Below are 27,034 nucleotides of genomic sequence, written 5' to 3'. Positions count from 1 at the left end.
AGGCCTCTTCGAAGTCAGGCCCGGGGACTGCAAGGGAGGGAGCGTGCTGGGATGAATGGGGGTGGATTTCAAAGCCGCCTGTGAGTGCTCGGGAGAGCAAAGGCGATGAGAGAGAAAGAGCCTGCAGGTGCGTGCCTGGCAGGAGCGCCGCGTGCCGGGCGTGCAGAGCGCGTTCAGAATCGTGTGCCATGCGCACGTGGTGTGAGGGATCACAGCCACCCCCCTGCCCTGCTGAAACGTGGAACCCAGCTCCCACAAAGGCCGCTGGTCCCATGGACTCCGACACAGACGTGTCCTATAGAGCCAGCCTCAGGCACGGGCGGGGGTCTCACCGTGTAGGATCTCAAGGTGGGTGGCCCAGGGCAGAGAGGCTTCCTCACGGGAGCGGAGCGTAACCTGTCACCCTGCAAGGGACCGGGCATGGCTCCTCTCCTGGGATGCCAGGGAGCACTGCGCAGGTAACAGAGGGAAGAGCTAGGAAGAGGGACTTCCTGGCAGGTGCCTTCAGCTTTGTGTGGCCGGGACTGTCCCCTCCCCGCAGGGTGGAGGGTAGAGGAGCCTCCCTGTGCTTCTCATTAAATGGCCCAGAAAGTCTGGCTTCGAGAACACCGCGACCCAGATCACGCGACCCACAAGGCGAGAACGTGCCACATTCCAGACCCAGGACGAGTTAGCTGACCACGGTCAGAGACTCTCCAGAAGGTCTAGGAAATGCAGTTACATGGGCAGTGCGTCCCAGCCCTGAGTTTTAGGACGCGATGGAATAATCTCATATGGAATCGGGAAGCCTGGTCTGAGGCTGGTCTGCAGGAACAGAACCGAGCCAGGCAAGCAGTTCTGGCCTTGTTCCTTCAGTCCCAGTGAGGACACGGGCTTTAAATACTCCGTTAATTCAGTGCGGCAGAGCGTGCCGGAGCAAGGCCAGTCTGCGGAGGTGCCACGCTTCCCTGGGTACCTAATTCACCTGGGCCTCGAAACTCCAGCGCTGTCCATGAATCGGAGCCCCGCTGGCCGTGGGCACTCTTGGCCACCGGGTTAAGGAGGCCAGAAAGCCGAAGCTTCACAATGTAGGAAGGCTTCTGGGGAACTGGATGACACGTCCGTGGTCTTGCCGTCCAGACTCGGCTTCATTTCAGAGAGTGTCTGTCAGCAGGCCAGACAGGGCAGGTGCCATCCATTCCCCTCACAGACATTCTCCACTTGAGGTTTCCCTTGCTGCACGCGCACAGCCAAGGGCCCCTCTCCTCTGCTTGTTCCCACCCACATCAGTGAGCTGGGTCTGGCTTCTCAGGCAGGTGATGCTCGAGCCGAGTCTGCTGTCACCAAGACCAGATGGGAAGAGGCCAAGTGCTGCAGGCGGAGAGCCACGCTCTGCCCTGAGCGCAGTGACTGACAGAGGACGCTGAGCCCCACGCAGCAGCGCAGGGAGGCAGACCGTGGCGGCCAGCAGGTCCTTCTGGAGTGACAGTTGGAGCAGCTGGAGGGGGATGCGGATGTGACGGCGGCGGGCTCGGCGTGGTGGGCGGCGATGCACCGAGTGCAGGGTCTCACTCTATTGTAGCTCTGAGTAAGATACCTTCTTGAACATGACCTTGAGCCATTGCCTTAGCAGACTGCATAGGAAAGGAGCAGTGGCCACCGCCCACTTTAACCCGGGCCTTGTGTTCTGTCCTCGCCAGGGGAGGCTCCCCTGTACAGTGTGTGTCCTTGGGATCGAAGCTGTGGATGCTGTGGGTAATGTAGCCCCTCCTAGGGAGCGGGGACAGACACCAATGCTCCCCGTCAGAGGGAGGCCTGGTCAGACAGGCCTAAGGGCAGCAGACCCGGCCGCGGCCGGCCCGCCGCGCTCGCTGCTCATGACCGGTGTGTTCCCTCCACAGGCCCCGGTGCGGTCAGCGAGGTGAACAACGGGACGCCGAGGAGGGCAGGCTGCATTTGGCTGCTCCCTCTCCTGGTCTTCCTGCTCCTCAAGTTTTGATCTGAGTGCCCCTCCCCCACGGGAACCGCTGCCTGCACTACCGCCACCACCCCACGCAACGGCAACTCCGACACAGGCACGGCGCAAACCCTTCCAATGAGATGTAATCAGAGGACACTCAGAGACACGGCCACTGGGCCCATTCTAGGGCGGGAGCAAGGACACCTGGGGAAACACGGTCACCAGGACGCCGGGTCCCGGCAGGCCTTGCAGACATGTAGGTTCAGCTGGGTTTTCTTCCTCCCCCAGCGGGGGCGCGCACAGCCGGCTCTGCTCAGCCCACAAGCTGCACTGGGTGACTTCTGCTCCCGGCTGGACGCGCTCGGCCCCCTGCCCCTCACCTGCCCCACCACGGAAAAGTCTGGAGTCGGCCACCCCCAGTCAGTCAGTCACTAGAGACCAGCACAGAGGGAGCCGCGTGGCCCAGATGTGCCCCGGGGCCCCGGTAGACTGTGCCACTGGTGTGTGTGTCTGAAACGCAAATTACAAAATAAACAAATAAAAAGGAAACTAACCGAGGCAGCTGCCAGCTCCAACCCCCCAGCCCGAGTCTCAGCAGACATGGTTAACGTTCTCCTTTTCCCTCTCCTTTCACTACACGGACGTCACGGACAATAAGGGGTTCTGAGTCATCATTAATTGTATTCATTATATTTTCTGATATGAGTCTAGAACGTAGTGCAGAGACAAGACAAAACTAAAAACCACACAAACGAAAGGGGTGAAGAGAAGTTTGTTAAAGATTAAAAAAGAATAGTGCACTTAACTAGGTTTACAACTGGTGGACCCCACACCGGGCATTGACCGCCTGGTGAGGATTTGGCAAATCCACCGAAAAAAACACAACAGAACACACATACGATCTAACCAATCTCGCCACCAGCGCCACAGAGCCCTCCTCAGTCCGGCACCGCGTGCCGACCTCTGCTGTGCTGCTCCACGCTGTGCAGGCGCGGGGCCGGCAGCCGCGTGGGCCGGCTGTGCTTTGGATGACATATATTACACAGTATATATACATATATTTTTTCTGTTAGAGTCCTAGCCCTTTTCTTCCTCAGCAGGGTCCTTTCTCAGACGTTACTGCATGCTGTATATGGCTTCAGCCGTGTTGACCTTCTAAACGATGATAGAGTTTACTGGTAATTGTGTAATCAGCTCCTGCCTTTTTATTTTTTTTTGGGTTATTTACATGTCAGAGACATTTCTACAAAGCGAAAAGAGAAAAAAACCCATTGAAACCAGGCGCAGGCCCTTTTCTAGGGGTGGCTCCCAGGGGCGCCTCGCCCCTCCGCCCTGACCGACAAGCGACCGCGCCAGCGACAGGCAGTGACCACTTGCTTCGGCCCCTTGGGGATCTCTGATGCCTTTGTGACCACTGGAGAGTCGAATCCTCTTGGTTTATTTTATTTAATTGCCCACCTTTGTGTGCGTGTGTATGAAAGAGAAGAAAATGCAGTTTTTAGGTAACCTTTTTTCCTCCCCCGAAGTCTGGGGACCAGAGAGGCCTCGGAGGGGGGGGGGGGGGTCCTGGGTGTGACGAGGGAAAGTGGGATGGGGCTAGGGGAGGGAGGGGTTGTCTCTGACTTGACATTAAAAAGTGTTCCATGTCCCTCTTCACCTGGTGTGGTACCTCATTCTCAGGTGGGGGGTGAGGGGAGCACATCGCGGGACGGGCTCCTGACTCGAGCTACTGCTCTTTAGACCCCTCCTTGGGGTGAGTGGGCTCCTTCTGCGGTATGTCCCTGAGGACTGGCAGGAGAGGCGGAAACCCCCTCATCCCCGAGGGCGGGCGGGTCTCGCGGGAACCGAGTGTCCCATGTGCCCGAGGCCGGCAGCGACCTGCCCGTGTCCACACACCTCACCTCATAACCTGGCAAAAGGTCAGTCTTGTCAAAGACAGAGTTTTACATGAGGTTGTGTCTAGCGGCAGCACAGGGCAGCTAACACAAAGAAAAAGACTGAAACGTTGTGGCTTGGTGTTGGATGATCCCAAGTCCCATCGCCTGACGCTTTGGGGACGCTCGTCCCTCCATGTCTGCTCTCCAAAGCTTGCCTCCAGCCACAAATTAAGAGGAAAAGTATATTTGAATACAAAATAATATTCAAATAATTCTAAGCTGTTCTGATTGATTCTGGGAATTAAATAGTAGCTAAAGATTCACTGAGAGGTGGAATCCAGGTCAGAGCTGAAACACTCAAAAATCACCAAGTCCTCGGGGGTCGGTGCCACCTGAGTGGAGTAGGAAACATTTGCAAAAGAGTTGACTCATTTCCAGTGGCTACTGGGAAAACTGAGAAGAGACTGTTGACATCGAGTTCTTGTGTGTGTCCTGCCCTTGCGTCCACACCACCAGGTGTCAGATGCCCCAACTTCTTCCTGGGAAAATGGTCCGGGACAGTGTGGCCAAGCCTTGCAGATTTGGGATGAATTGGTGTCATTCCTTCATTATGTTCTAGAGCTGCTGAAGTCAAGGGTTCGGGGACTGTCCCCTCAGAATAAAAGTGGGTGGGTGAGATTTTCTAGACCACTCACGCCCAGAACTTCTGCAGACTCCGATTGGAGGGTTTGGATGCACCACATGGTTCACTGGACCAGAGCGGAAAATACACGCGTGATTCCCATGTTGCTAAACTTAAGCCCAGAACCACCTCTGAACAAAATATACCACGGCATCTGCAAAGAGATGCTTCCCAGGGACAAGAGAATATAGTGGCACATGGCCTCCATTTGAATCAAAACTTGCTTTTTTATATAGACTAGCATGCTTTTTTTGTTTTTTAATTTTTTTTTAAATCCTCATCCTAGGATATTTTCTCATTTATCTTCAGATAGAGTGGGAGGTGGGGAGAGAGAGGAAGAGAGGGAGAGAAACATTGATGTGAGTGGGACATATTGACTGGTTGCCTCCAGCATGACCCCAACCAGGGCCGGAGACAAACTGAAACCAAGGTATGTGCCTTGGCAAGAATCGAACCCGCGCCTCTTTGGTCTGTGGGCCGATGGTCTAACCACTGAGCCAAACCGGCCAGGATGACTAAGCATGCTTTGATCACTCTATCACCATCCTCCCAGGAGTCATTTTTGAAGTGACAATATCAACTTTGTAAAGGGACATTCATGAGGAAGACTTCATTTTACCTGCTTGCCAACACCATTTCCCTTCTCGTCTTGGTTCGTTAGGCTGTTTACTCAAGGGCATGTCCCAAGTAGAAACCAACTTTACACGACTGATGGGTTCAGCAGATGGCAGCTTCTAATCTGCCTTAAGAGGTGTTTCCTTTCTTCTGCTGAGTGAGGCCCCTGAGTCCCCATTTGCTAAATTTCAGTGTTTGAAGGAAGTTCCCAGGTGCTCATGAGCAAGGACCGTCAGCCAGATTTCGAGTTCCGTGCAGAAGGACGTGGCTTGGCCAGAGCTTGTGGGCAATCCGCAGGCTTGTCTGTTCTCGGGAAACGAGCATGGAGTACAGTGTTCATTCACGTAAGTAAAGAAAAACATCTTGAGTACTGCGTGCAGTTATTTTTCTTGGTACAAGTACTGATGGAAGACAAGCTGGACTTCAAATGTTCATGATCACTTTAGACTCACACGTAAGTCACTATCATACTTTTAAGATTCATGTACTACCCCCAACATTAGGATGCCCCTTGACGGGATCATGATTGAAGTTTGGCAGATTTTCCCATGGTAGTGTCTCATATGTGGCAGGGAGGGGCGTGTTCAAGCGCCAACTACTCTAACCACTCCTGTAGAACCCCATTCATCTTCTTCCAAAAAGTATCTGCTCCTTTCCAGCCACACAGATAACAGCTCTCAAGTCCCTGCAGTAAATCTTCCCCCATCGGGGCTTCTATACTGCGGGTTCAGATGCCCAGCTTGAAGCATTGTGAGTACCTGTCCAAGGACCCTCAGGATGAGTGGGACTTGCAGAGCTGGAGCTATAGTTACAGTCAGTGATCCACGGATGTTCATCTTTCTGGTAGATGGTGATGATGATGGTGATGATAAATGACAGATACTGTTATTCAAGCTGGGGATACGTTAGCAAATGGATTAATAATAAAATTTATTTGAAGTTTAGCACATTTCATTGGACTATCCTGTCTTTATCTTGTACCCTTAAACCGTGAATTTAGGAGAGATCTTCACCCTAGTCAGTCACAGGATTAAGCCTTTACCCGGTAGATCTGTTCAATAAAAATATAAAATTGGAATCCACAAAACATCCACAATTTTCTATTCTTAGCATGGCAATGTTTTGAAGTACTTCTCACTAGAGGAGGAAAATCACCGGAAGGAGAGAGGTGGCAAACTGGATGGTCTTTGCTCATGCTGAGCCTACAGACTCCTGTGCTCCATTGGCCAGATGTGTTCACACACCAGCCATTCAGCCTTCCTCACACAAGCAACTTAAATAATTGAAATTAGTGGTATCTGAGAGAGGTGCTAAATGATAACTCTTTCTGGCATTTTTTAAACCAAATCTCAGAAGTAATTTGGTGTTTAATTGTGTTATAGTGTCTCCCTTGTCATTCCATAACTGCTCAGTCAGAACACCCTAAAGCCTTCATTTTTCTCTCTCTTTGCTCTCAATTCAAGTCCTATTTCCATGAGTGTCCCAATCTATCTGCCTCTAAGGCACTAAGTTCAAGTTAATATTCCTATGATTTGTGAGTAACCGAGATCTCCGAGTCTCTGCCTTTCCCTTCCTTCTCCCACAACTCCGGAGCTTTTGGTCTCTCTACATCATGTGACTAGAACAGCCTGGCTTTGTTTAGAAAAGATCCCCTAGTTCCCAAACTCAAGTCAAGATCATTCTTACAACTTATGTCTGAAGCATTATCTTTTATAAAGGAGTTTAGGTTTAGCTTTAGAGTTTTTGTTTTTATTGGTTTTAGAGAGAGAGGAAGGGAGGGAGGGAGGGAGGGAGGGAGAGAGAGAGAGAGAGAGAGAGAGAGAGAGAGAGAAAGAGAGAGAGAGAACATCGATGTGCATTGATCAGTTGCCTCTCATATGCACCTTGACCGTGGATCGAGCCTGCAACCTAGGTATGTGTCCTGACCAGGAATTGAGCCCACCACCTTTTGGTGTATGGGATGACATTCTAAGGAACTGAGCCACCCAGCCAGGGCTGGCTTCAGTTTTGTGGATGTTGATTTTACCTCCATGTAAGCCTCCTAGGAACTTACCTATCAGCTTCTGGTGTATTGTGCAAGTCTATAGTTTATTCCTATATTTTAGTGAATGTTAGAATTCTTAAACAGTGAATGACTTCTCTGCCAGAATATCTAGCACTTCCTAGAAATATAACTTGGCTGTGGCCATAGCACTTACCTGGTTTCAGTGAGTCTAATTTTGGAATTTCAGAGTATCAGTGCCGTTTGTTGCATACAGAACTGAACTGCTAATCAGTAGAACGAGGTTCTTCTGATTCATATTCCGTTACTAGCTTGTTGGCTTCCCTTTCCTTTCAGATGAGATGTGAGATGGAAGATGACTAATTTTTTGAATCTTTAAATTTCAAAAATCAGGTAATTACAAATTTTATAAGATGGATGTAAGAAAAAATTAGGAAGACTTCATTTTTTTATTAATGACCACTGAAGGTGTAAATCTGAGATCTAGAGCCAGCACCTTGTTTGTTTCTAGAATGGCTCATAAGTAGGGAACACATACGACCCTCAGTGCCATTTCTACAGGTTCTTGAAGTGACTGCGTATGGAGGGGTTGAGAAATGACTGTAGCAGTTGGAAAGAAATGTCATTTAATAAAATACAGTCGTCTTTTCTGGAATGGGAATTGACTTTAGCCTCCAGCTGCTGTTCAGTTTTGCTCTCTATACGACAAGAGCCAAACAAGAGAGAATAAAGCACCACAGGCCTCGAAATCTGGAGAAGTAAAATATATTAGGACTAGGCAGAGTCCCCGAGTCCTCACTTGGAATATGTGTGCATGTGCGTGTGTGTGTGTGCGTGTGTGTGTGTGTGTGTGCTACTTACTGAAATTACTTAATTACTAATTTTTCAAAACAGATGACACCTGTTATTCCCAAGATTCATCTTTAAAATAATAGGAGATAGTAATGAAAAGAGGGGTTTCCAGAGAAGGTGTTTAATTATCACATCACTTCATCCTGGTAAATGTTCTACTCAAGTGCCCAGAAACCTTATGCAGGTGTCATTTGACATATCTGTGTATTTTTGGTTCAACTCTAAGTCCACTGGGTCAGCTTCAGCATCTCCTCCTGCCCCTTGTACCCTAGGCTTCATGTTTAACTCCTCTGTGAATAGTGTGCAGACTAAAGAGGCAGTGGGCAAAGCTCTGACTGAGCTTGGCATAGGAAAATGGGGGGGGGTTTCTGGTCCCTCCCCCAGAATGCTTGTGCTCAGTCATTCTCTTATGCTTCAGCTACTTCTGAGGTTTCACCTGCAGAGCTGCTGAAAGGGTCCGATGGAGCCCCCAGGCCACCCCTCCTGCTCCGCGCACTGTAGGGGACAGCGCAGGCTTGCAGACACGTGGTGAGGGGCCCTGGTCTTCCCTCGAAGGATGAGGGAAAAAGAGAAGGAAAAAGAAAAATGTTTCCATCTCACCAATTCAAGCCAGCAGCATGCTGTCCTCACTGATATTTGACCGCTCGGAAAGGCAGATGCACAACAAAAGATGCGATCGGTTAAATACAGAATCATTGTCTACAGTGTCCATCTTCGAGATGAACAAGCAAGATAAAATGGAAATGATAAACAGAGAAGAAATTTAAAAAGATAAAACTTTTGCTTGAGTCAGTATGTGTGAGAAAGCCTGTGCACACACAGATCAGGTGTGGTCTGTGTACTCAAAGTAGGTTCCTACGGCAGAGAGACGAGGCCCTGCCTCCTTTCAGTGGGAACTGTGACCACAGGTTCTTGGCAAAATGCCATCAGATGTTGCATATTAAAGGTAGCCCATGCTATTGCATGTCATTTCCTCATTTTCTTGAGGAGTGTAGGGAGATGAGAGAATATGGCACAGGCAGGCAGAAGATGCATTCTAGCCCAAACACAGCCTCAGGTCTGCTGTGGGATCTGCAGCAGATCAGTGAACATTCCCGGGCCTTGATTTCCCAGTTGGTACACTGTGTGCTGGGCAAGTTGGTCTCAGAAGGCCTCCTTCGCATTCTTCTGTAGTTCATGTCTATTTCCTGGACTGAAAAAGGTCCACGTGTGAAGCCAAGGAAAACCCTTTGGGCAGCTGTTGGCCTTGTGGGGAAGCAGTGAAAGGTGCCTCTATCCACGCTCAACTAGGAGACCCCTTTTTCCCTGGCAGGGTAAAGAGATGAGGAGGTACCATTCTCACACCTTTGGGTGTTAGGCTACTGTTCGAGAATCTGAAGAAAATATGTAGGTAGACTAAAAAAAAAAGAAAGAGAAAGAAAGAAAGAAAGAAAGAAAGAAAGAAAGAAAGAAAGAAAGAAAGAAAGAAAGAAAGAGAGAGAGAGAGAGGAGAAGGAAGAAAGGAAGGAAGGAAGGAAGGAAGGAAGGAAGAAGGAAGAGGAAGGAAGGAAGGAAAGGAGGGACGGGAGGAAGGAAAGGAGGAGGAGGAGGGAGGGAGGGAGGAGGGAGAAGGAAGGAAGGAAGGAAGGAAGGGGAAGGAAGAAGGAAGGAGAGGGAGGAGGGAGGGGAGGGAGGAGGGAGGAGGGAAGGAAGGAAGGAAGGAAGGAAGGAGGAGGGAGGGGAGGAGAGGGAGGGAGGGAGGGGAGGAAGGAAGGAAGAAGGAAGGAAGGAAGAAGGAAGGAAGGAAGAAGGGGGAAGGGAGGGAAGGAGGAGGAGGGAGGGAGGGAGGGAGGAGGGAGGGAGGGAGGGAGGGGAGGAAGGAAGGAAGGAAGGAAGGAAGGAAGGAAGACGAGAAGTACACATGCACAAAATGCTCTGGATGGTTTCTGAAGGCTGAGGGATTATTTGAAACATACAGTGAGCTCCAGGGTAAAGCCAACTGTGAAGTTTCATCCTGGATTATCCTTATCTATTGCTTGCATTCTCAAGTAATACTTGATAAAAATTGTGCCCAACATGCTTTTGATTTTTAACTGAATAAACAAAAAACAAAACACCCTCTGGAATCACCCAGAGAGTCCCCTACGGATCAGAGCCCATCGTTTAGAAATCCAACTCATAATGATTTAATTACACAAGTTTGTTGCACATCAACTGTTGTTATTTATTTATTTATTTTTCCTAACAGACTCTTCTTAGTATATGTTCCCTACTCTGACAATCATACTAGCTTAGGAAAATCAACCCTATTTGTGCATTTATGTGAAATAGCTGGAGATTATGACTCTTTCCTTCAGCCTAGTAGCTCATTAGCCCATACTAAGTAAAGGAAATCCATCAACTCTGTGTTTGGTTTTGATTGTCTGTTTGTTTTGTCTCCTGCCTTTTAGGCCTAAGGTAGTTACAACAGCAAATTGGAATCGTTCTTCCTTTTCACTAACATTTCCTTCCTTATGTTGGGTACAAGATGCCTCCCCTAAGGGTAGAGCATTTTTTTTCATCTGCTAAGCAGTGGATTGAGCCAACTCTGACTCTGACGAGAACGTCAGTGAGCCTGAGACAGCTCCCGTCGGAAGCGCCACCCTCTGCCTTAGCAGCACAGGGAAGCGACTTCACCACCACGAGTGGCTGCCCCTCCTCTCACATGTCAACATCTCTGCCCACAAACCCTCACACACCCTGACCTCCTGACTGTTTTTGCGTTAATGTATTTTTTTTTCAAGCTATCTGTAGAATCATTCTTGTCCACATTGGCACACCAGGAGTATCTACAATAATGTCTCATCATTTCTTGTCTTCAAAAACCTAAAAGAATCATCAGTCAGGTGGAATTCGTGGCCCAGGAGGGTTTGAGCTCCAGAACCCCGGGCACCGGCTTGGAATCTGTGAGGGGAGCACAGACTGTTTTCATGAACAAATAGCAGTGGGAAGGCACATCCCTGAACCACCACAGAGAAAGTATTTCTGACTAAGTCACCCACTAACTAGCTCTCTCATGTCTGCTTTCGTCACATGGTCTATACATTCCCTTTTATCGCCTTTTCTCTTCCTCAGTCCCTTCTTCCAGCACAGCCTACCTTTGCACTAACAACCCAAGAAACAAGATATCTAAAAAGAACCCATTTGGAAAAGAAAAAAAAAAATCCCTCTGTTTCACAAGGTTGTTCAAACCAGGTATTTAGAGCATCACATGATTTAGGGGAAAGCAACTTGAGCTGGTTGGGTCATACTACGGAATACCCATTGCTGATACTTTGAGTTAGCAGTAATGCAGTGCCCTGAACTCACTCACAACAGCCCAGGTAACTTTCAAGGGCTCAGTTGACCCCTGAGGCAGGTCTATGCTACATGTTGCATCAACAGATCTAAGCAACTTGGTCAACTTCAGTCAGGATAGCTGGTTGGACTCAGGTACATTCTTCAGCTTTAGACACCTGATGAATAACCCAGACTAGACACATGAACAGCACAATGAACAAGGAAGCCCCAGTTTCCATTACTTCAAATTTCTTTGCGAAGAGATGTCAACAACACGACTGATCAGATGTCCATGTTGTACATAAACGCCTTAAACAACATTCAGCATCATCCATAGACCAAAAAGTGCCTTAGTGGAAGGCATGGGATCAGCACCATTTGTCAAGGGACTGGGAGGAGTCTTACCCACCTGTGCATCAGGTAATAATCATACAGACCTCGTTCCTGGCTGTGTTCCCTGCAGTGGTCTATGAACCAGCTGCGCCTAGACAACACTGTCTTACACAATAAACCACACACTTGAGAGCCTTCCAGAAGTCCAGGTTTCCAGCAGAGAATTTCCAGCACAGCATCAGAGCTAAAAATAGTTTGGATGTCTTGGAGAGGAAAAGAGGAACAGTTTGACTTTACCTGTGCAATCCATCCCCCAAGGCAGCACAGCTGAGTGCCAAGCGAGACATTCTCAGCTCATGATCTTTTTCCTGCTGGGGGAAGTCAGAGTGTGTGAGTGAGCACTGGTGACCCCAGATATGTGGAATGTTGACAAAGAGGCCCACTGCTCCTTCATGCCATCTAGAATGCTGAACCATGAGCTGCATGACTCGGAGACTGGGAGAAGCTAGGACAGTGACAGACAGGACCCTAGGAGGGCACTGAAAGAGGTGTGAATCCTACTAACTGGTTGCTGACTCCAGCAAGGAGACTTCCATGAGCTGCTGGTGATACTTCACTTATGGATCCCCCAAATGGCATGTGGTCACCCCATCATTCTGCACACCTCACTGACCCACCCCACGTTCCTGACCAGCTCTGGGTGTGTGCTCTTGACATTGGCAAGAGTGAGCTTGGCTAGAAGACTAGTGAGCAGGCACAGAAAGTCAGCCCAAATCTGAGGGTCAGGGAGAAACCACAAACTTGAGCTTTAACGATAGCCCTGGGAAAGCAAAGGGAGGCATCAGCACATGGCCTGGTGCAATACCGGATGAAGAGAATGTGTGCAAGCTTAAGAATTCTGCCACTGGAGAGAACAAGGCGTGTGGAGCTGGCCATCCACAGGTCTCTGAGAGCCTCAGAATCCTGAGTAGAGCTACAGAAGGCATTTCTCACCCAAAGTAAGTTAATAAAGACTGGAGGGGCGCTACTACTGCAAACGTAAAGAAGGAATGCAAGACTTCAAGGAATGTTTGAAAAATTAAGGAAACATGACTCAGCCAAAGAATCACAATAATGATGCAATAATCTATCCCCAAAGACATGGAGTTCTGTAACTTCCCTAATAAAGAATTCAAAATATCTACTTCAAGAAAGCTCAGTGAGCTACAAGAAAGCACAGAAAGACGAATCAACAAAATCAGGAAAACAACAAACAAAATAAAAGTTTAACAAAGAACTGAAATTATAAAAAAAGAATAAAACTCTAAAGAATACACGAATAAAATATAAAGTACAATAGAGGCCATCAGCATTACAATGAATCAAGCAGAAGGAAGAATCTGTGAACCAGAAGACAGGAGCTTTGAAATGATTTGGTCAGAGAGGAAGAGAGAAAAAAACGATTAAATAAGAGTAAAGAAAGTCTACATGATCTATGGGATACCATCAAAAAGAGCAATCTGCAATTTATTGATTTTGCATAAGGAAAAAAGAGGAAGACGTGAGAACTTATTTAAATAAACAGTGGTGCAGAACTTCCCAAATCTGAGGAGAAATTTGGATATCCAAATTGAAGCTCCTCCCGTCGGTCACCAAACAAACTCAACGTTAAGAGATCTTCTCCGAGACACATTAAAATAAAACTGTCAAAATCAAAGACAAAGATCAAATCTTAAAAGAAGCAAGAAAAATACTGGTTGTAACTTACAAGAGAACCCTCTTAAGGCTATGAGTACATTTCTCAGCAGAAACTTTACAGGCCAGGAGAGAGAGAGATGTTATATTCAAAATGATAAATGTAAAACAAAACTGTCAACAAAGAATGCTTTATTCAGCAAAGTTGTTAGAAGTGAAAGAGCCAGACTTTCAAGACGAAAGAAAACTAAGGGAGTTTAGCACCACCAGAACTGCCTTAGAAGAAATGCTAAAAGGAATTTGTCAAGCCGAAATAAAATGATGCTAATTAGCAACATGAAAACATAAAATATACAAAACACTAGAAAGGTAAGTATATAGTCAGATTCAGGATACTCTAATACTGTCATATGGTGGTATGTTAACCACTTTAGTATAAATTTAAAGGACAAAAGTACTAAAAATAACTACAGTAAAATAATATATTAATGAACATACAGTATAAGAAGAGGTAAATTGTAACATATCAAATATATAAATGGGGAGAGTAAAAGGGTAGAGTGTTTCTATATATTCAAAGTTAAGTTGCTAGCATAAAATAGACTGTTATTTCTATGAGATATTTTATGCAAGTCTCATGGTAATCTCAAATTAAAAACCTACAGTAGAGCCCAGACGGTGTGGCTCAGTGGTTGAGCATCGCCCCAAGCATCAAGAGGTCACTGGTTCAATGCCTGGTCAGGGCACATGCCCAGGTTGTGGGCCCAATCTTCAGTGGGGGGCATGCAGGAGGCAGCCAATCAATGTTCTCTCTCATTGATGTTTCTATCTCTCTCTCTCTCTCTCCCTTCCTCTCTCTCTAAAAATCAGTAAAGAAAAAACTTACAGTAGATACACAAAAGATACAGAGAAAGGAATAAATGCATACCATTACAGAAAATGATAAATTTACAAAGGGATGTATGAGAGAGGGAGAAAGAAATAAAGTAAACTGCTAAAATACCAGAAAACAATAAGATGGCATTAGTAAATCCTTACCTATGAATGTAAATTGACTAAATTTTCAAAATTAAAAGTCATTGAGTGGTTGGACGGATATAAAAATAAAAGCCAACTACCTGTTGCTACAAGAGACTCACTTCAGCTTTAAGGACATACACAGGATCACAGTGAACAGACGGAAAAAGATATTTCATACAAGTGGAAACCAAAAGACAGCAGGAGTGACTATGCTTGCATTAGACAAAACAGACTAAAACCAAGTATCTTTTGTGACCTCAATGTATGAAACTAGAAATCAAATACAGAAGAAAAGCAGAGGTGGGATGGAGGGAACTATGTGGAAATTAAACAACACTCCTGAAAAAACAATTGGTCAAAGATAAAGTCAAAAGAAAAAAAATTCAAGCCTTGGCCAGCGTGGCTCAGTGGTTAAAGCATTAGCCCGAGCACTGGAGGACCATGAGTTTGATTCCGGTAAAAGGCATGTACCTGGGTTGCAGATTCAATCCCTGGCCTCAGCTGGAGTGTATGTGGGAAGACATGTGTCTCTCTCATATTGATGTCTCTCTCTCCCCATACCTCCCATCCCTTCCATTCTCTCTAAAAATCAATGGAAAACCTATCCTTCTGTGAGGATTAACAACAACAACAAATCTTGAAACAAATGAGAATGGAAATACAACATACAAAAACTTATGGGGTGCAACAAAAGCAATTCTAAGAAGGAAATTTATAGTGATAAGTGCTTACATTAAGAAAGAAGAAAGATCTAAAATAATAATAATAATAATAATAATAATAATAATAGTAATACCTAGCTTTACAACTCAAGCAACTAGAACAAAAGAAGAAAATAAACAAAACATTAGAATAAGGAAAGGAATAATCAAGATTGGAGCAGAAATAAATGGTATATTGAACAGAAGAACTATAGGAAAGAGCAACAAAATTATGAGTTATTTTTTAAAAGATAAAAAAATTGGCAAATCTTTACTTATACTAAGGAGAAAAGAGAAAAGACTCAAATAAATAAAATAAAAATAAAAAACACTATTACAACTATGCTTCAAAAATATTAGCAAACCAAATTCATGAGTACATTAAAATGATCGTACACCATGATCCAGTAGGCTTCATTCCTGAGATGCAGGGATGGTTTAATATATGCAAATAAATAAGTATATTACACCACATTGTAAAATAAAAGATTAAAATCATATGATCATCTCACAGATCAAAAAAAAAAAAAAAAAAAAGACAAAATATAGCATTATTTCATGACAAAAATTCTCAATAAATTGGATATAGAAGAAATATACTTCAACATAATAAAAGCCCACAGCTAACATTATGTTCAATGCTAAAAAGTTAAAAGCTTTTTTACTAAGATCAGAAACAAGATAAGGGTGCCCACTTTCACCATCTTATTCAACATAGTACTAGAAATCTTAGCCAGAAAAATCAAGCAAAAAAGAAAAAGGAAGAAGAAATAAAATGTATCCAAATTGGAAAGAAAGAAATAAAATTTACATGCAGATGATATGATCTAATATATAAAAAATCCTAAAGACTTCACCAAAAATCCTAGACCTAACTAGCAAATTTAGTAAAATTTCAGGATAAAAAATGGATATGTAGATCAATTATGTTTCTATAAGCTAACAATAAAATATTCAAAAAAGAAACAATTTACAATAGCATTTAAAAAAACAATAACATGCTTAGAAATAAACGTAACCAAGGAAGTGAAAGGTCTGTGCACTAAAACCTATAAGACTTTGATGGAAGATATTAAAGAAGACTAGAATAAATAAAAAGTTATCCTGTGTTTATGGATCTGAAAAACTAATATTGTTCAAGTGTCCATACTCCTTAAAGTCATATATAGAGTCAATTAAAACTCTGTCAAATCCAATGGCATGTTTCGCAGAAATATGAAAAGCAATACTAAAATTTGTATGGAACTACAAAATAACCCAAATGCCAAATCAATCTTGAGAAAGAACAAAACATCACAATTTCTGATTTCAAACTATATTTCAAAACTATAGTAATCAAAATAGCATGGTACTGACATACAAAAACACATAGATCATGAAATTGAAACCCCAGATATAAACCTTATATACAGTCAACTAACATTTGAGAAGGAAACTGATAATACTCAATGGAGGAATGATAGTCTTTCCATAAATGATTCTGGAAAAACTGGATAGCTTCATGCAGAAGAATGAAATTAGACCGATATCTTACAAAACCCAAAGAAAATCAACTCAAAATAGATTAAAGACTTGAACATAAGACCTGAAACCATAAAACTCCTGAAAGAAAAATATATTGAAAAATGTCGTTCATATTGGTCTTGGCAACGAATTTTTGGAGATTGATACCAAGAGTATAGCAACAGAAGCAAAAATAAACACATGAGACTACATCTATAAGATAAAACCAGCATAGCAAAAGAAGCAATCAACAAAATGAAAAGTTAAACAAACTGAGAGAAAATGTTTGCAAAACATATATCTGATAAGGGGTTAATATAAAAAGAAGTATAAGAAACTCATGCAATTCAACTGCAAAAAAAAAATTTTTTTTTAAGTCTGCTTTAAAAAAAATGGGCAGAGGGCCCTGGACGGTTTGGCTCAGCGGTTGCAATGTTGGACTGCAGTCCAGAGAGACCTGGGTTCGGTTCCCGCTAAGGGCATGTACCTTGGTTGCAGTTTGTCCCTGGCCCCGGTTGGGGTCATGCGGGAGGCAGCCATTCGATGTGTCCCTTTCATGTCAATGTTTCTCTCTCTCTTTCTCTCTCTCCCTCCCACTCTATCTGAACAAAAAATGGGAAAATGTCCTTGGGTGAGGATAAAAAAAAAAAAAGTGGGCAGAGGAACTGACTGGACATTTTTCCAAACCAAATATACAAATAAGTAGCCAACAAGTACATGAAAATGTGCTCAACATCACTAATCATCAGGGAAATGCAAATCAAAACCCAGATTACAGGGAAGTAATCTGGCTGAGTGGTTATTATAAAAAAGATAAGGGAGAGTACATGTTGGCAAAGATACGGAGAAAAGGGGGCCCGTGGACAGTTGGTGGAAGTGTAAATTGGTGCAGTCACTACAGAAAACAATATGGACTTTCCTCAAAACGAACGAGCTACCATGTGATCCAGCATTCCCACTTCTGGGTTTATATCCAAAGAAATTAAATTAAGACCTTGAAGAGATATCTGCATTCCCATGTTCATTGCAGCATTATCCACAGTAGTCAAGACATGAAAAGAATCTATGTGTCTGTCTATGGATAAATGGGTAAAAAAGATATTGTGTGTGTGTGTGTGTGTGTGTGTGCGCGCGCAAAATGAAATACTATTCTGCCACGAGGAAGAAAGAAATCCTGCCATTTGTGAGATCATGGATGAGTCTGGAAGGGATTATGCTGAGTGAAATAAGTCACCCAGAAAAAGACAAATGCTGCATCATGTCGCTTAGGTGCCGAATCTAAGGAAGCCGGGTGGATAGAAGCGGAGCAGTTTCTAGGGGCTGGAGGGTCGGGGAAATGAGATGTTGGTCAAAGGGTACAAACTTCCAGTTGTAAGATAAGTTCTGGGGATCTAACATACAGCGTGATGACTATAGTTAATAGTACTGTCTGGTGTACTTGAAAGTTGCTAAGAAAATAGACCTGAAATGTTTTACCACAAAAGAAGAAATGGAAATTACATGAAGTGATGGAGTGGTAACTAACCCGACCATGGCCGCCCTTTGCTAACATATGCGTGTATCACATCATCTATTGTATGCCTTAAATCCACAACATACCATGCCAGTTGTGCCTCGGTCAAGTTGAGCTGTGTGTTGCCTGAAGGGAAGGAGTGGGTCAGATCAGCCCGTTTCCCAGCGGATAGTGGTTTCTGGCATGAAAGGTGCTCAGTGCTGGCTCACGGGAAGTTCTCGCTTCAACACTAACGTTGTGTGAGCACTCTCAAACACCCTTTGGGCTCGCCAGCACATCTGCCCAGGAGAAAGCTGCCTCTCCAGCTCACACCCTCACATCAGACGACTCGGTTCTTCCCCCTCTGTCTCTGGTGCCTCTCAAGCCACCTCCTCGGTGCTGGAGCTCAGAGGACGCGTCCCAGGGAAGTAATCTGGCTTCAGTGTGAGTAGAGTCAACTGCACGGAAGACCCGGAAAGGATGCATTTAGCTTGGGATATCATCTACATGGCCCATGTGAGAAATGACATCTGCTGATCTAAGGTGATGCTCAGACAGCCGTTAGGAGCTGGGGACATGGGAGCTCAGCTCCACACGCTGGAGAAGCAGAGCAGGGCCCCGAGCAGCCGTGTGGGGGAAGGGAACGCAGAGATGGCTGAGCCTGTGGTCCTGCCCACACTGGGAACAGGAAGACCAAGAAGAGAGTCAAGACAGTATGTGTCCTAGAAGAAACAGAAAAGAGACCACTCCAAGTCAGCACAGGTGATTGCTGCAGAGCGAATATTTGTGTCCCCTACCGTTCACACATTGAAACCTAATGTCCAATGTGATGTCTCAGGAGGTGAGGCCTTTGGGGGTGGAGCAGGTCATGAGGGTGGAGCTTTCTTGAATGGGGTGAGGCCCCAGAGAGGTTGCCCACCCTTCTGCCATGGGAGGACACAAGGAGCAGGCGGCCCTCTCTGAACCAGGACGGCCCCTCACTAGACCCCAAACTGCCAGCCTCCACCCTGTGCTCCCAGCCTCCGGGACTGGGAGGAATAAACGCCTGTCATTTATAAGCCAAAAAACAAAAACACACTCTGGGAACGTTAGGACTCCACAAAGTGTTGAAAGAGGAATTCAAGACATTTTTGAGGCTGCTCACATTTATGTAAGGACTTTTCCCAATTCAATTATTTTCTGTATATTTCTGATTCACATTTTCTTCTTTCCGGTGCATCTGTTTGTAAGAGTAGACAATTACCCTTCTAGAAACCAATGAGAAGAAAAAGAACTACACTTGGAACTGGATAAGAAACTGCATGGATTTATTTATTCCCCATTATTTATTGAGGACCTAATATGTTCCAGACACTGTAATTTTTTGGGGGGAGGGTAATAAATAAAATTATCTGTCTCAAACACACACACACACATGCACACACATATGCACACACATGCACACACGCACACATATGCATACACACACACACTAAATGTGCTCTGCACAGGTGCTATGAACACATGTGACGTGAAGAGCTATCGGGGGTCCAGGAGGCCTTCCTCATGAGGTGAGATCCGAGGTGATCCACTAAGGATGAGGAGGAGTTTCCTGTGTAGGTTGGAGGAGGGAGGGAGTGAGGACACAGTAAATACAGGGACAAAGGCCCTGAAACCAGAGGGAAGACCACCAGTACAGAGAAAACCTCCACCTACAACTTTAATCTTCTCACATATATCATTTCACTGATTACTGTTTTTTTCAGTTCAGCGAATCTTCACACATGTAACACAAACCAGTATAACCGCCCGGGTATCTTACACACCTATGTACACACCGTGTTCTCAAACCCGAACACGGCGCATCTGAATCTCTGATGAGACACCTATTAAATGAGAATCTCCAGGGACACGGCCAGGGGATGTGTGCTCTAAACAAATCCCCCAGCTGATCTCTCAGAATGAATGGATCCCAAACAGAGCATGTGATTCTCCTAGTGCTCGTCATCACCACACATGGCACGGTCAAACTCGAGCAAATCAGAAGCGAGGACGGATCCCTGCCACCTCCGTCGCCGCTCCCACCTCCCTGGCGGACGTGCTGTGCGTCCAGCTCCTTCAGACTCTGCTGCTACCTTCCTCCGAGCCCCTGTTTTGCTCCAGCCACCCTGCACTGGCCCCAAGTATTCCACAGTGACCCTAACTGGCCTCCACTTACTACATTCTCCACGTGGTCACTGAGGTGATATTAAAAAACAAACAAGCACACACACAAAACCTATCATTCCACAACCCACCTGTGGCTTTGGACTCATTTTAAACCAGTTAATCCGGACAGCTCTCCTTTGGGGCAAGGACTTCTTGGATTCTAACGTACGGATCCCTGTGTCCAGACGCAGGGGCCACTCCAGGTCACTGGAGGGAAAGCCAGGATGTTAACCAGGGGGTCTGACTCCGAGACCAGCAAGCTCAGTCCCTGAGTTTTATACTACCTTTAGTAAATGCCACTGCTATTCGAGTCTAAGACGCACATTTTTCACTGAAGTAGTTTGGGTTGAAGATGTGCCTTGCGATCGACTGCATGGCAGTCTCGGGGCTGCGTTTCCCTGAGGCACATGCAAGGGCCTGCCTGAGCACCGGCCGTGAACTACGCTGTTCGCTGTACGAGTGGGGCAGCAGGAAGTGCGTGGCACGGCCCTGGGTGTCTCTGCTCCATCTTCGGGTCCAAGGCAACTACATTTACACTACACTTTGAATACGCTGGAAAAAGTCAACCAGGACCTATGTAACTGTTCTAATTGCCATCAATTATTTATGGCTCCAATTAATTATATTTTCACTTCTTTAATCAAAAGAACCAAAGAGAGCCCTGGCTTGTTTGGCTCAGTGGTTAGAGAGTAGGCCTGCGGACCAAAGAGTCCTGGGTTCGATTCCAGCCAAGGGCACGTACCTTGGTTGCGGTTCATCCCCGGCTCTGGTTGGGGTCATAAGGGTGGCAACCAATTGATGTGTCTCTCACATCGTTTCTGTCTCTCTTTCTCCCTTCCACTCTGTCTGAAGATAAATATAAAAATATCCTCAGGTGAGGATTTAAAAAAAAAAAAAAAAAGAACCAAAGAGAAAGTTACATTAGAGTAACTCACCCTTTGCTTAACATTCTTGACGACTATCAAACATTCACACAACCGAATATTTTAAGGCATCAAACTCATCTAATTTTGCATCATTCTAGGTGGTTTGAGCACATCGTCTCAATTTTAGTCACCATTATCACCTTTTTCTGTGAGTCACACACCTCTAAACACAGCCAGTGTTTTCTGAGTTAGAAGAAAATCTCCATCAGGGAGATATATTGCCACCTGCCTCTTATTTGTTTGCATATATTTATTTATTACATGATGGGGATGATTTTGGTTGGACATTTGGGGGTTTGTAGCACTATGATCAGTGAGTGAGAACTATCTACCTATACAATCGTTCCAGTAATAGTGTTAAAATAAAAGATGATACTCATCTGTTCTCTGTAGTTCAAGAAGCACGTTCACGTACCGTATCTCAATCCTTCAGCGCTTGCCGTGACCACGTAAGGAGGGACCCGGCCTTTCCCACTCTGCACCTTTGCAATCAGAGCTCTCCCTCTGAAACCTCCCTGGCTCCGGAGTGACTGCTGTCTAAGAGACTCATGAATTAGCCAAGCAGACACGGGGTCAAGTATCTCAGCCAGGTCTCGAAGTGCTTTTCCGGGCGGCAGCGAGCCCACACCTGCAGGGCACAGCTTACTGACATGGGTTCCACAGCACCTGACACACAAAGACCAGGTGGGAGAAAATCAGTAGGCAGGGCCTGGGCAGCTAGCACCCCGAGCTAGCATCTAACCGTGAATAGCTTTGTTTCTTCTCGTGTCCTAGTATTACATGTTCTGTATGTGCCATAACACATACAAGATTGGGAAACACCACCGACTTCTCAGCAGATTAGACCTTCCATCTGGGCCCTATCAACGCAGGCATGCTTCGCTGCACCAGATTAAGGGGTGCCAGCACCTCCAGTCTTTGTGAGGAAGGTGCTGCGGGGCTGGGGGTGTACGGCCCACACACGGCTTCACGCTGCAGCCCCGCATCTCTCTGCGACCTACAAGATTCATTCAGCAAACCAGTGTGAATGTTGCCTCCTCCCCAAAGATCCTGTGCCAACTCGGGGGCTTTGAAAAGCTCAGGCGCTCTGGAACATTTCTAAAAATAGCCTGATGATCTCTGGGGACCTAAAACTCAGAGTAACAATGTGAAACCCTTTGTCTGCCTGCTTCTACTCTCCCAGTGACTCAGAGCCCTTTCAGACTTCTCTTTCTGCCGAGAGGAATGCCCTGGGCGAGCGTTCCTGGTGGGCTGCCTCCTGCGAGGCCCTGTGGTCCAGCTGCACTGCCGCTCCGCGAGCCGGACAGGTGGCTGAGGCCCAGAGACACAAGGTGCGTCCTGGCCCTTTAAGTGGACCAGCATGAGAGCCCTTAACCACAGCTGTAATGCCAGAGGCTTCGAGACCCTCCAGGAACCCACAGCCTCCGGGAGACCTTACCCTGGATCCCATTGAAATGCAGGAGGCTTTCACCCCCCTGCTGCTCCAGCCAGGCTCAGGGGGGAGCTGCTGTGAAAAGCTGAGGCTGTTGCTAAGCAAAGGAAGTCTCGGGGAGGCAACTGACAGAGCAGAAGCAACACCTGGTTAAACTGAAACTGACACAAGAGCTCCTCCGGCTTTAAGCTGCTGTTGTCAGGGGCAGAGTTCGCCCTCCGAATACTGAACAGGTGACAAGCGTGGACAGCCACCGAGCCTCCAGACAGCATTTCCCTGGCCGTGGGCACACGCTGAGAAGCCATGAGGTTCAGCGCACGGTGTTTGGGGGGCAGGGCGCTGGAGTGCCCCAGCAGTCTGGTGCGGGCCAGGGGGACAAAGGGTCTGTGAGGGTCCTCAGCGCACCTGGAGTGCCCCCGCGCCGTGACCTTGGTAGGGGTCGGCCAGGCTGAGTGAAGGAGGCAGATTTGCCCCTTGACACCCTCCCCTGTCCTCACCCAGCGGGAAGTGCCTGTAGGGGAACACGGCTTCTTCCAGTCGGGGGCTTCAGGCCCTGCCTGTAAGAGGCCGAGGCTCTTGACGTCGAGTGTGTAGGCGGTTCGGATCCGAGGAGCCGAAGAGCCTGTCACCAGGCCTGCTTTCCCGTGGGGGACCTACCATGGACTCGGTAGTATGCGAGGTGTGTCGGGGGACCTGCTCGTGGGCCTTCGAGGTAGACTCCTCACTGCCAGCTGAGACGTGTTTCAAGCAGGGTGTGAGAACGTTGGCAAGGGCACTGCGCAGACTCTCCGGCAGAGGTGTCCCAGGAGACGGGATGGGAGGATGGCGGGAAGGCTGGGTGACCCTCAAGTAGGACCCTCGAGTGCGGGCCAGGGAGGCAGGACTTGGACCACCAAGAGGCAAGTCCTCCGAGCGCGGACACCACGGGGGAAGCTCCGGGTTGGAAACGGGCAGAGCAGGAGGCCTGTCCCTCGTAGAGAGGGGAAGGGGCGGCTGCTGTCCCCACGCCCACCTGCAGAGATCACAAAGACGCCACAGACAAATGCACCCGGTGTGCCGCCGTGAAGCTTGAAGGGCAAAGGCCCGGCTAGAACCCCAGGGCGGGGTTGGTTCTCCTGTGGGTCACGGTCCTGTTGCCTTTTCTCCAAGACGTGTCGCCTCAGGAGCCAGAGGCAGTGGACCCTGTTCTCCTCAAGCTGAATTTGACTCTTTTCCCACCAGGGGTAAGTTTAATGGGATGAAAAATATGAGGAAAAGGGAGAGTTGTATTGTAAGACGTGGTGCTTTAACAAGAGCCCCGTATTGGGGTGCACACACTCCTTCCCGGCTGGTCTGGCAGGGACACCCACAGATCAGGACAGAGCCCAGCCCCGTGGCATCTGGGGATGCCCTGCTCGGCAGGCCTCAGATGCTTAGCCTTGAGTGTCCTCCTGTGCCCTCCAATCACTTTCTTGTCCACCCTGCTCTGCACCGGGGCCCTGGCCTTCACTGCCAGCATCAGTTAAGCCCTTTGTTGCGTAGCGACAGGCTGCATTCGGGTCACGGGGGCATGAGCAGGAGATGAGAAGAGAGGTGAGAGTCTGGGCATCTCATCCCCTGGGCTGCTCCCTGCTGGGCTGGACTTGGCGGTGGCTATGTCCCTTCGTAAAGGCCTTCGATCCCATCAGCTGGCTCTCTCCATGGCTAAGGTCCAACCGAGTTCTCCTAACCCCCCGATGCCCTTGACCTATGAGTCCGAGGTATAGCAGCAGCTTCCGACCATTGCCAGATCTGGGGTGTCTCACCATCCCTGGATGGTTTCTCTTAATTTCTTTTCAAATAATTTTTCTTTATTGATTTTAGAGAGCGGAGAAGAGAGAGATAGAAACATCGATGAGAGAGAACATTGACGGGGGATCGAGCTCACAACCTGGGCATGTGCCCTGATCGGGAGTTGAACCGGTGACCTCTTGGTGCATGGGTCGATGCTTACCCACTGAGCCACACCGGCTGGGCAGCTTCTCTTAATTTCAAATACATCATTAATCTTGAGCCCTCTGTCAACCTCTCTCCAACCGCCCTTCTGAGTGTGCTGCATGCTTCTTGCAAACACCCTGGATGACCCATCCATCGCTCTATGATGGAGAGGTGTGGGGTGCTCTAAGGAAGGGTGGCTAGGGTGTCCAAGAGGAACAGAGACACTCAGGGGACTTGCAGCAGGGATGGTGTGCCAGGCAGTATAGAAGCATTTTTTATGTTAGTACTTGCTATAATCACATAGGTGGGTGCTATCTGCCTACCAGCCCCGTCCTGAGAATTAACTGCTTCTGTCTCATTTTTCAAAAAAAGAAACCAAGACTCAGGAAGGTCAAATGAAATGGCCCATTATAATTTCCCTGTCGGCAAGGGTTTGGGGCTATAGCTTATGAATCCTTTTAGGATGGTGAATGCCACTTTCTATATATAAAATCATGACATATAAAGGAAACATTTAAGAAATTCCTTCAAAAGGGGTCAGAACCCTGACTGCATTTATGTTCTTTACCTGTGATGTTTTTTCCACCGACTCAATGAATTTAGTTCCTCTGCTCCCTGGGAAGAACCTATATTACAGCAGAGACCTTGCCTAATTCTTTGTTTTGGTACAATGTGTAACGTGTGTTTGGCGTTTAATGAATGTCTAATAATAGCACCTCTCCATGGGGGGCCCTGGCTCAGTGTGATCACTTGCTGTGTCATACACCAACTGTAAGACAAAACAAGCGATTGACTTTCTCCCATATGAAATCAGAGAGCCCTCTGTCATAGATCAACCCTAGCGAGGCTTTCAGAGGGTCTATAGCTCAACTTCCTTGTCTCCCCCAGGGACTGGGCCTGAATTGTGAAAATCAGGGCGATGTGTCCCATGAGGCCTCTACACAGGTCCCTGGCGCCCTGTCCCCGCTCCCCCGCCGCCCCAGCTCTGATAGCCCGAGGGCATGAGGACGCCTCCTCCAGTCCGACCTGAATCCTGGCAGTTCTGCCTACAACAGTGTGCACAGCGGGAAGGACACACAGCTGCAGGCCAGGCAGGAGGAGACGGGGACGGAGGAAAGCGAAGCAAGGACAGAACTGGGCAAAGGGCTGCGAGGCGGTGGGCTCATTCCTTCAGAGCCAGAGGCGAAAGCGTGTGCTGTTTGAAAACCTTGGGGCGGCCAGCGTTCAGCCACCAACGGGGCAGATGTGAGCATGCGCGGAGCTTCGGCCGGTGCTAGCCGGAGCACAGACGGCCCAGGATCTAGACACAGGGCGCAGGGATGTGCTCTGTCCACGAGGAACATTCCTGTTTCCGAGGAACATTCCTGTTTCCGAAAGGGTGACGATTCGAAAACTACTACGGTCGGTTGGTTATTCATTCCTTTCCATATTGAGAGAAGAGGCCCTGCTATGTTCTTGGGACGTGAGCAAGATAGTTCCAGGATGTTTGCTTTCTGCAGTTACTTCACAGAGTTAACACAAATCTGCTTCTAGTGAAGAGTCAAACACCATAGTACCTGGGGCGTCGGGTTTTGTTAGGATTTGACGAGTTAATAGACATAAAGCACTTTGAACCGTGCCTGGCCTGTAATAAGCATTATGTGAGTGTCTCAAAGGAAAGGCATAACATGAATCTAGAGAAAAACCAGAGACCTACTCTGCCCCTGGAGATCTGGAAAGGCCTCCTGGAGGAAGAGACATGGAGGCAGGATCTAACACGCGTGTCTGGGCTCATCAGGCAAAGGTGGGAAGCTGGAGGGGAGCGAGCCTTCCAGGTGGATGAGTGAGCACCATGCAGGCACCTGGAGAAGAGCCTGGGCTGGAAGGGACGCTGGAGGGGAGCGAGCCTTCCACGCCCATGAGTGAGCACCATGCGGGCACCTGGAGCAGAGCCCGGGCTGGAAGGGACGCTGGAGGGGAGCGAGCCTTCCAGGCCGATGAGTGAGCACCGTGCGGGCACTTGGAGCAGAGCCCGGGCTGGAAGGGAGGCTGGTGCACAGCAGATGAAGCAGAGGAGAACGGCGGCGGGTGAGTAGGGGTGCGAGTCCAGTCGGCTTCCCGCCCCTCCCTACTACTGCACACCCACCTCCTGCAGCACCAAGGACCGCTGTGTCAAAGGGGTCCTTCCAGTTGGACTCAGGCCTCTCTGAAATGGGCTTCCTGGGGGATGGGCCCTGGAAGCTGAGCAGAACCTGCCTGGGTCAGTCCACGTTGGAGAACAAAGCTACACCCAGGGGAAGGCTCCAGCCAGATCATCCAGCATCTTTCCTATTAAAAGTCCTTTGTTTCCATCACCTGGAGAATGAAGCGCCCGGACAAACAGGCAATTGGAACTCCTTGAAGCCAGGACTCCAGGACTGTCACCTTCCGGAGGCAGAATGAGAGGGGTTGATACCCTGGGACCGTGCCCAGGTGCTGGAAGACGGAGCAGCAGCTCAATGCCCAATGTCAAGGGCGTCTTTGTGGGGAAGTACCTGAAGCTCCTCAAAAATGGACCACAGCAATAT

The 27,034-nt window shown here is 47.5% G+C and overlaps 1 protein-coding gene across 2 annotated transcripts in view; it reads left to right on the top strand.

Moving 5' to 3' along the window:
- The window catches only part of NTM (neurotrimin), a 945,407-nt gene extending 941,932 nt beyond the window's left edge, over positions 1–3,475 (top strand). For both annotated transcript variants that reach the window (XM_036276876.1, XM_036276877.1), the window contains one exon: positions 1,881–3,475. In XM_036276876.1, the coding sequence (XP_036132769.1) occupies positions 1,881–1,978 (98 nt within the window). In that variant the 3' untranslated portion in view covers positions 1,979–3,475. The remainder of the gene's footprint in view (positions 1–1,880) is intronic.
- Positions 3,476–27,034: the final 23,559 nt, after the last annotated feature.

The sequence above is a fragment of the Molossus molossus genome, unplaced genomic scaffold, assembly GCF_014108415.1.
Source record: "Molossus molossus isolate mMolMol1 unplaced genomic scaffold, mMolMol1.p scaffold_m16_p_22, whole genome shotgun sequence".
Taxonomy (NCBI): Eukaryota; Metazoa; Chordata; class Mammalia; order Chiroptera; family Molossidae; genus Molossus; species Molossus molossus.
This window is presented reverse-complemented; position numbering and strand designations above follow the sequence as displayed.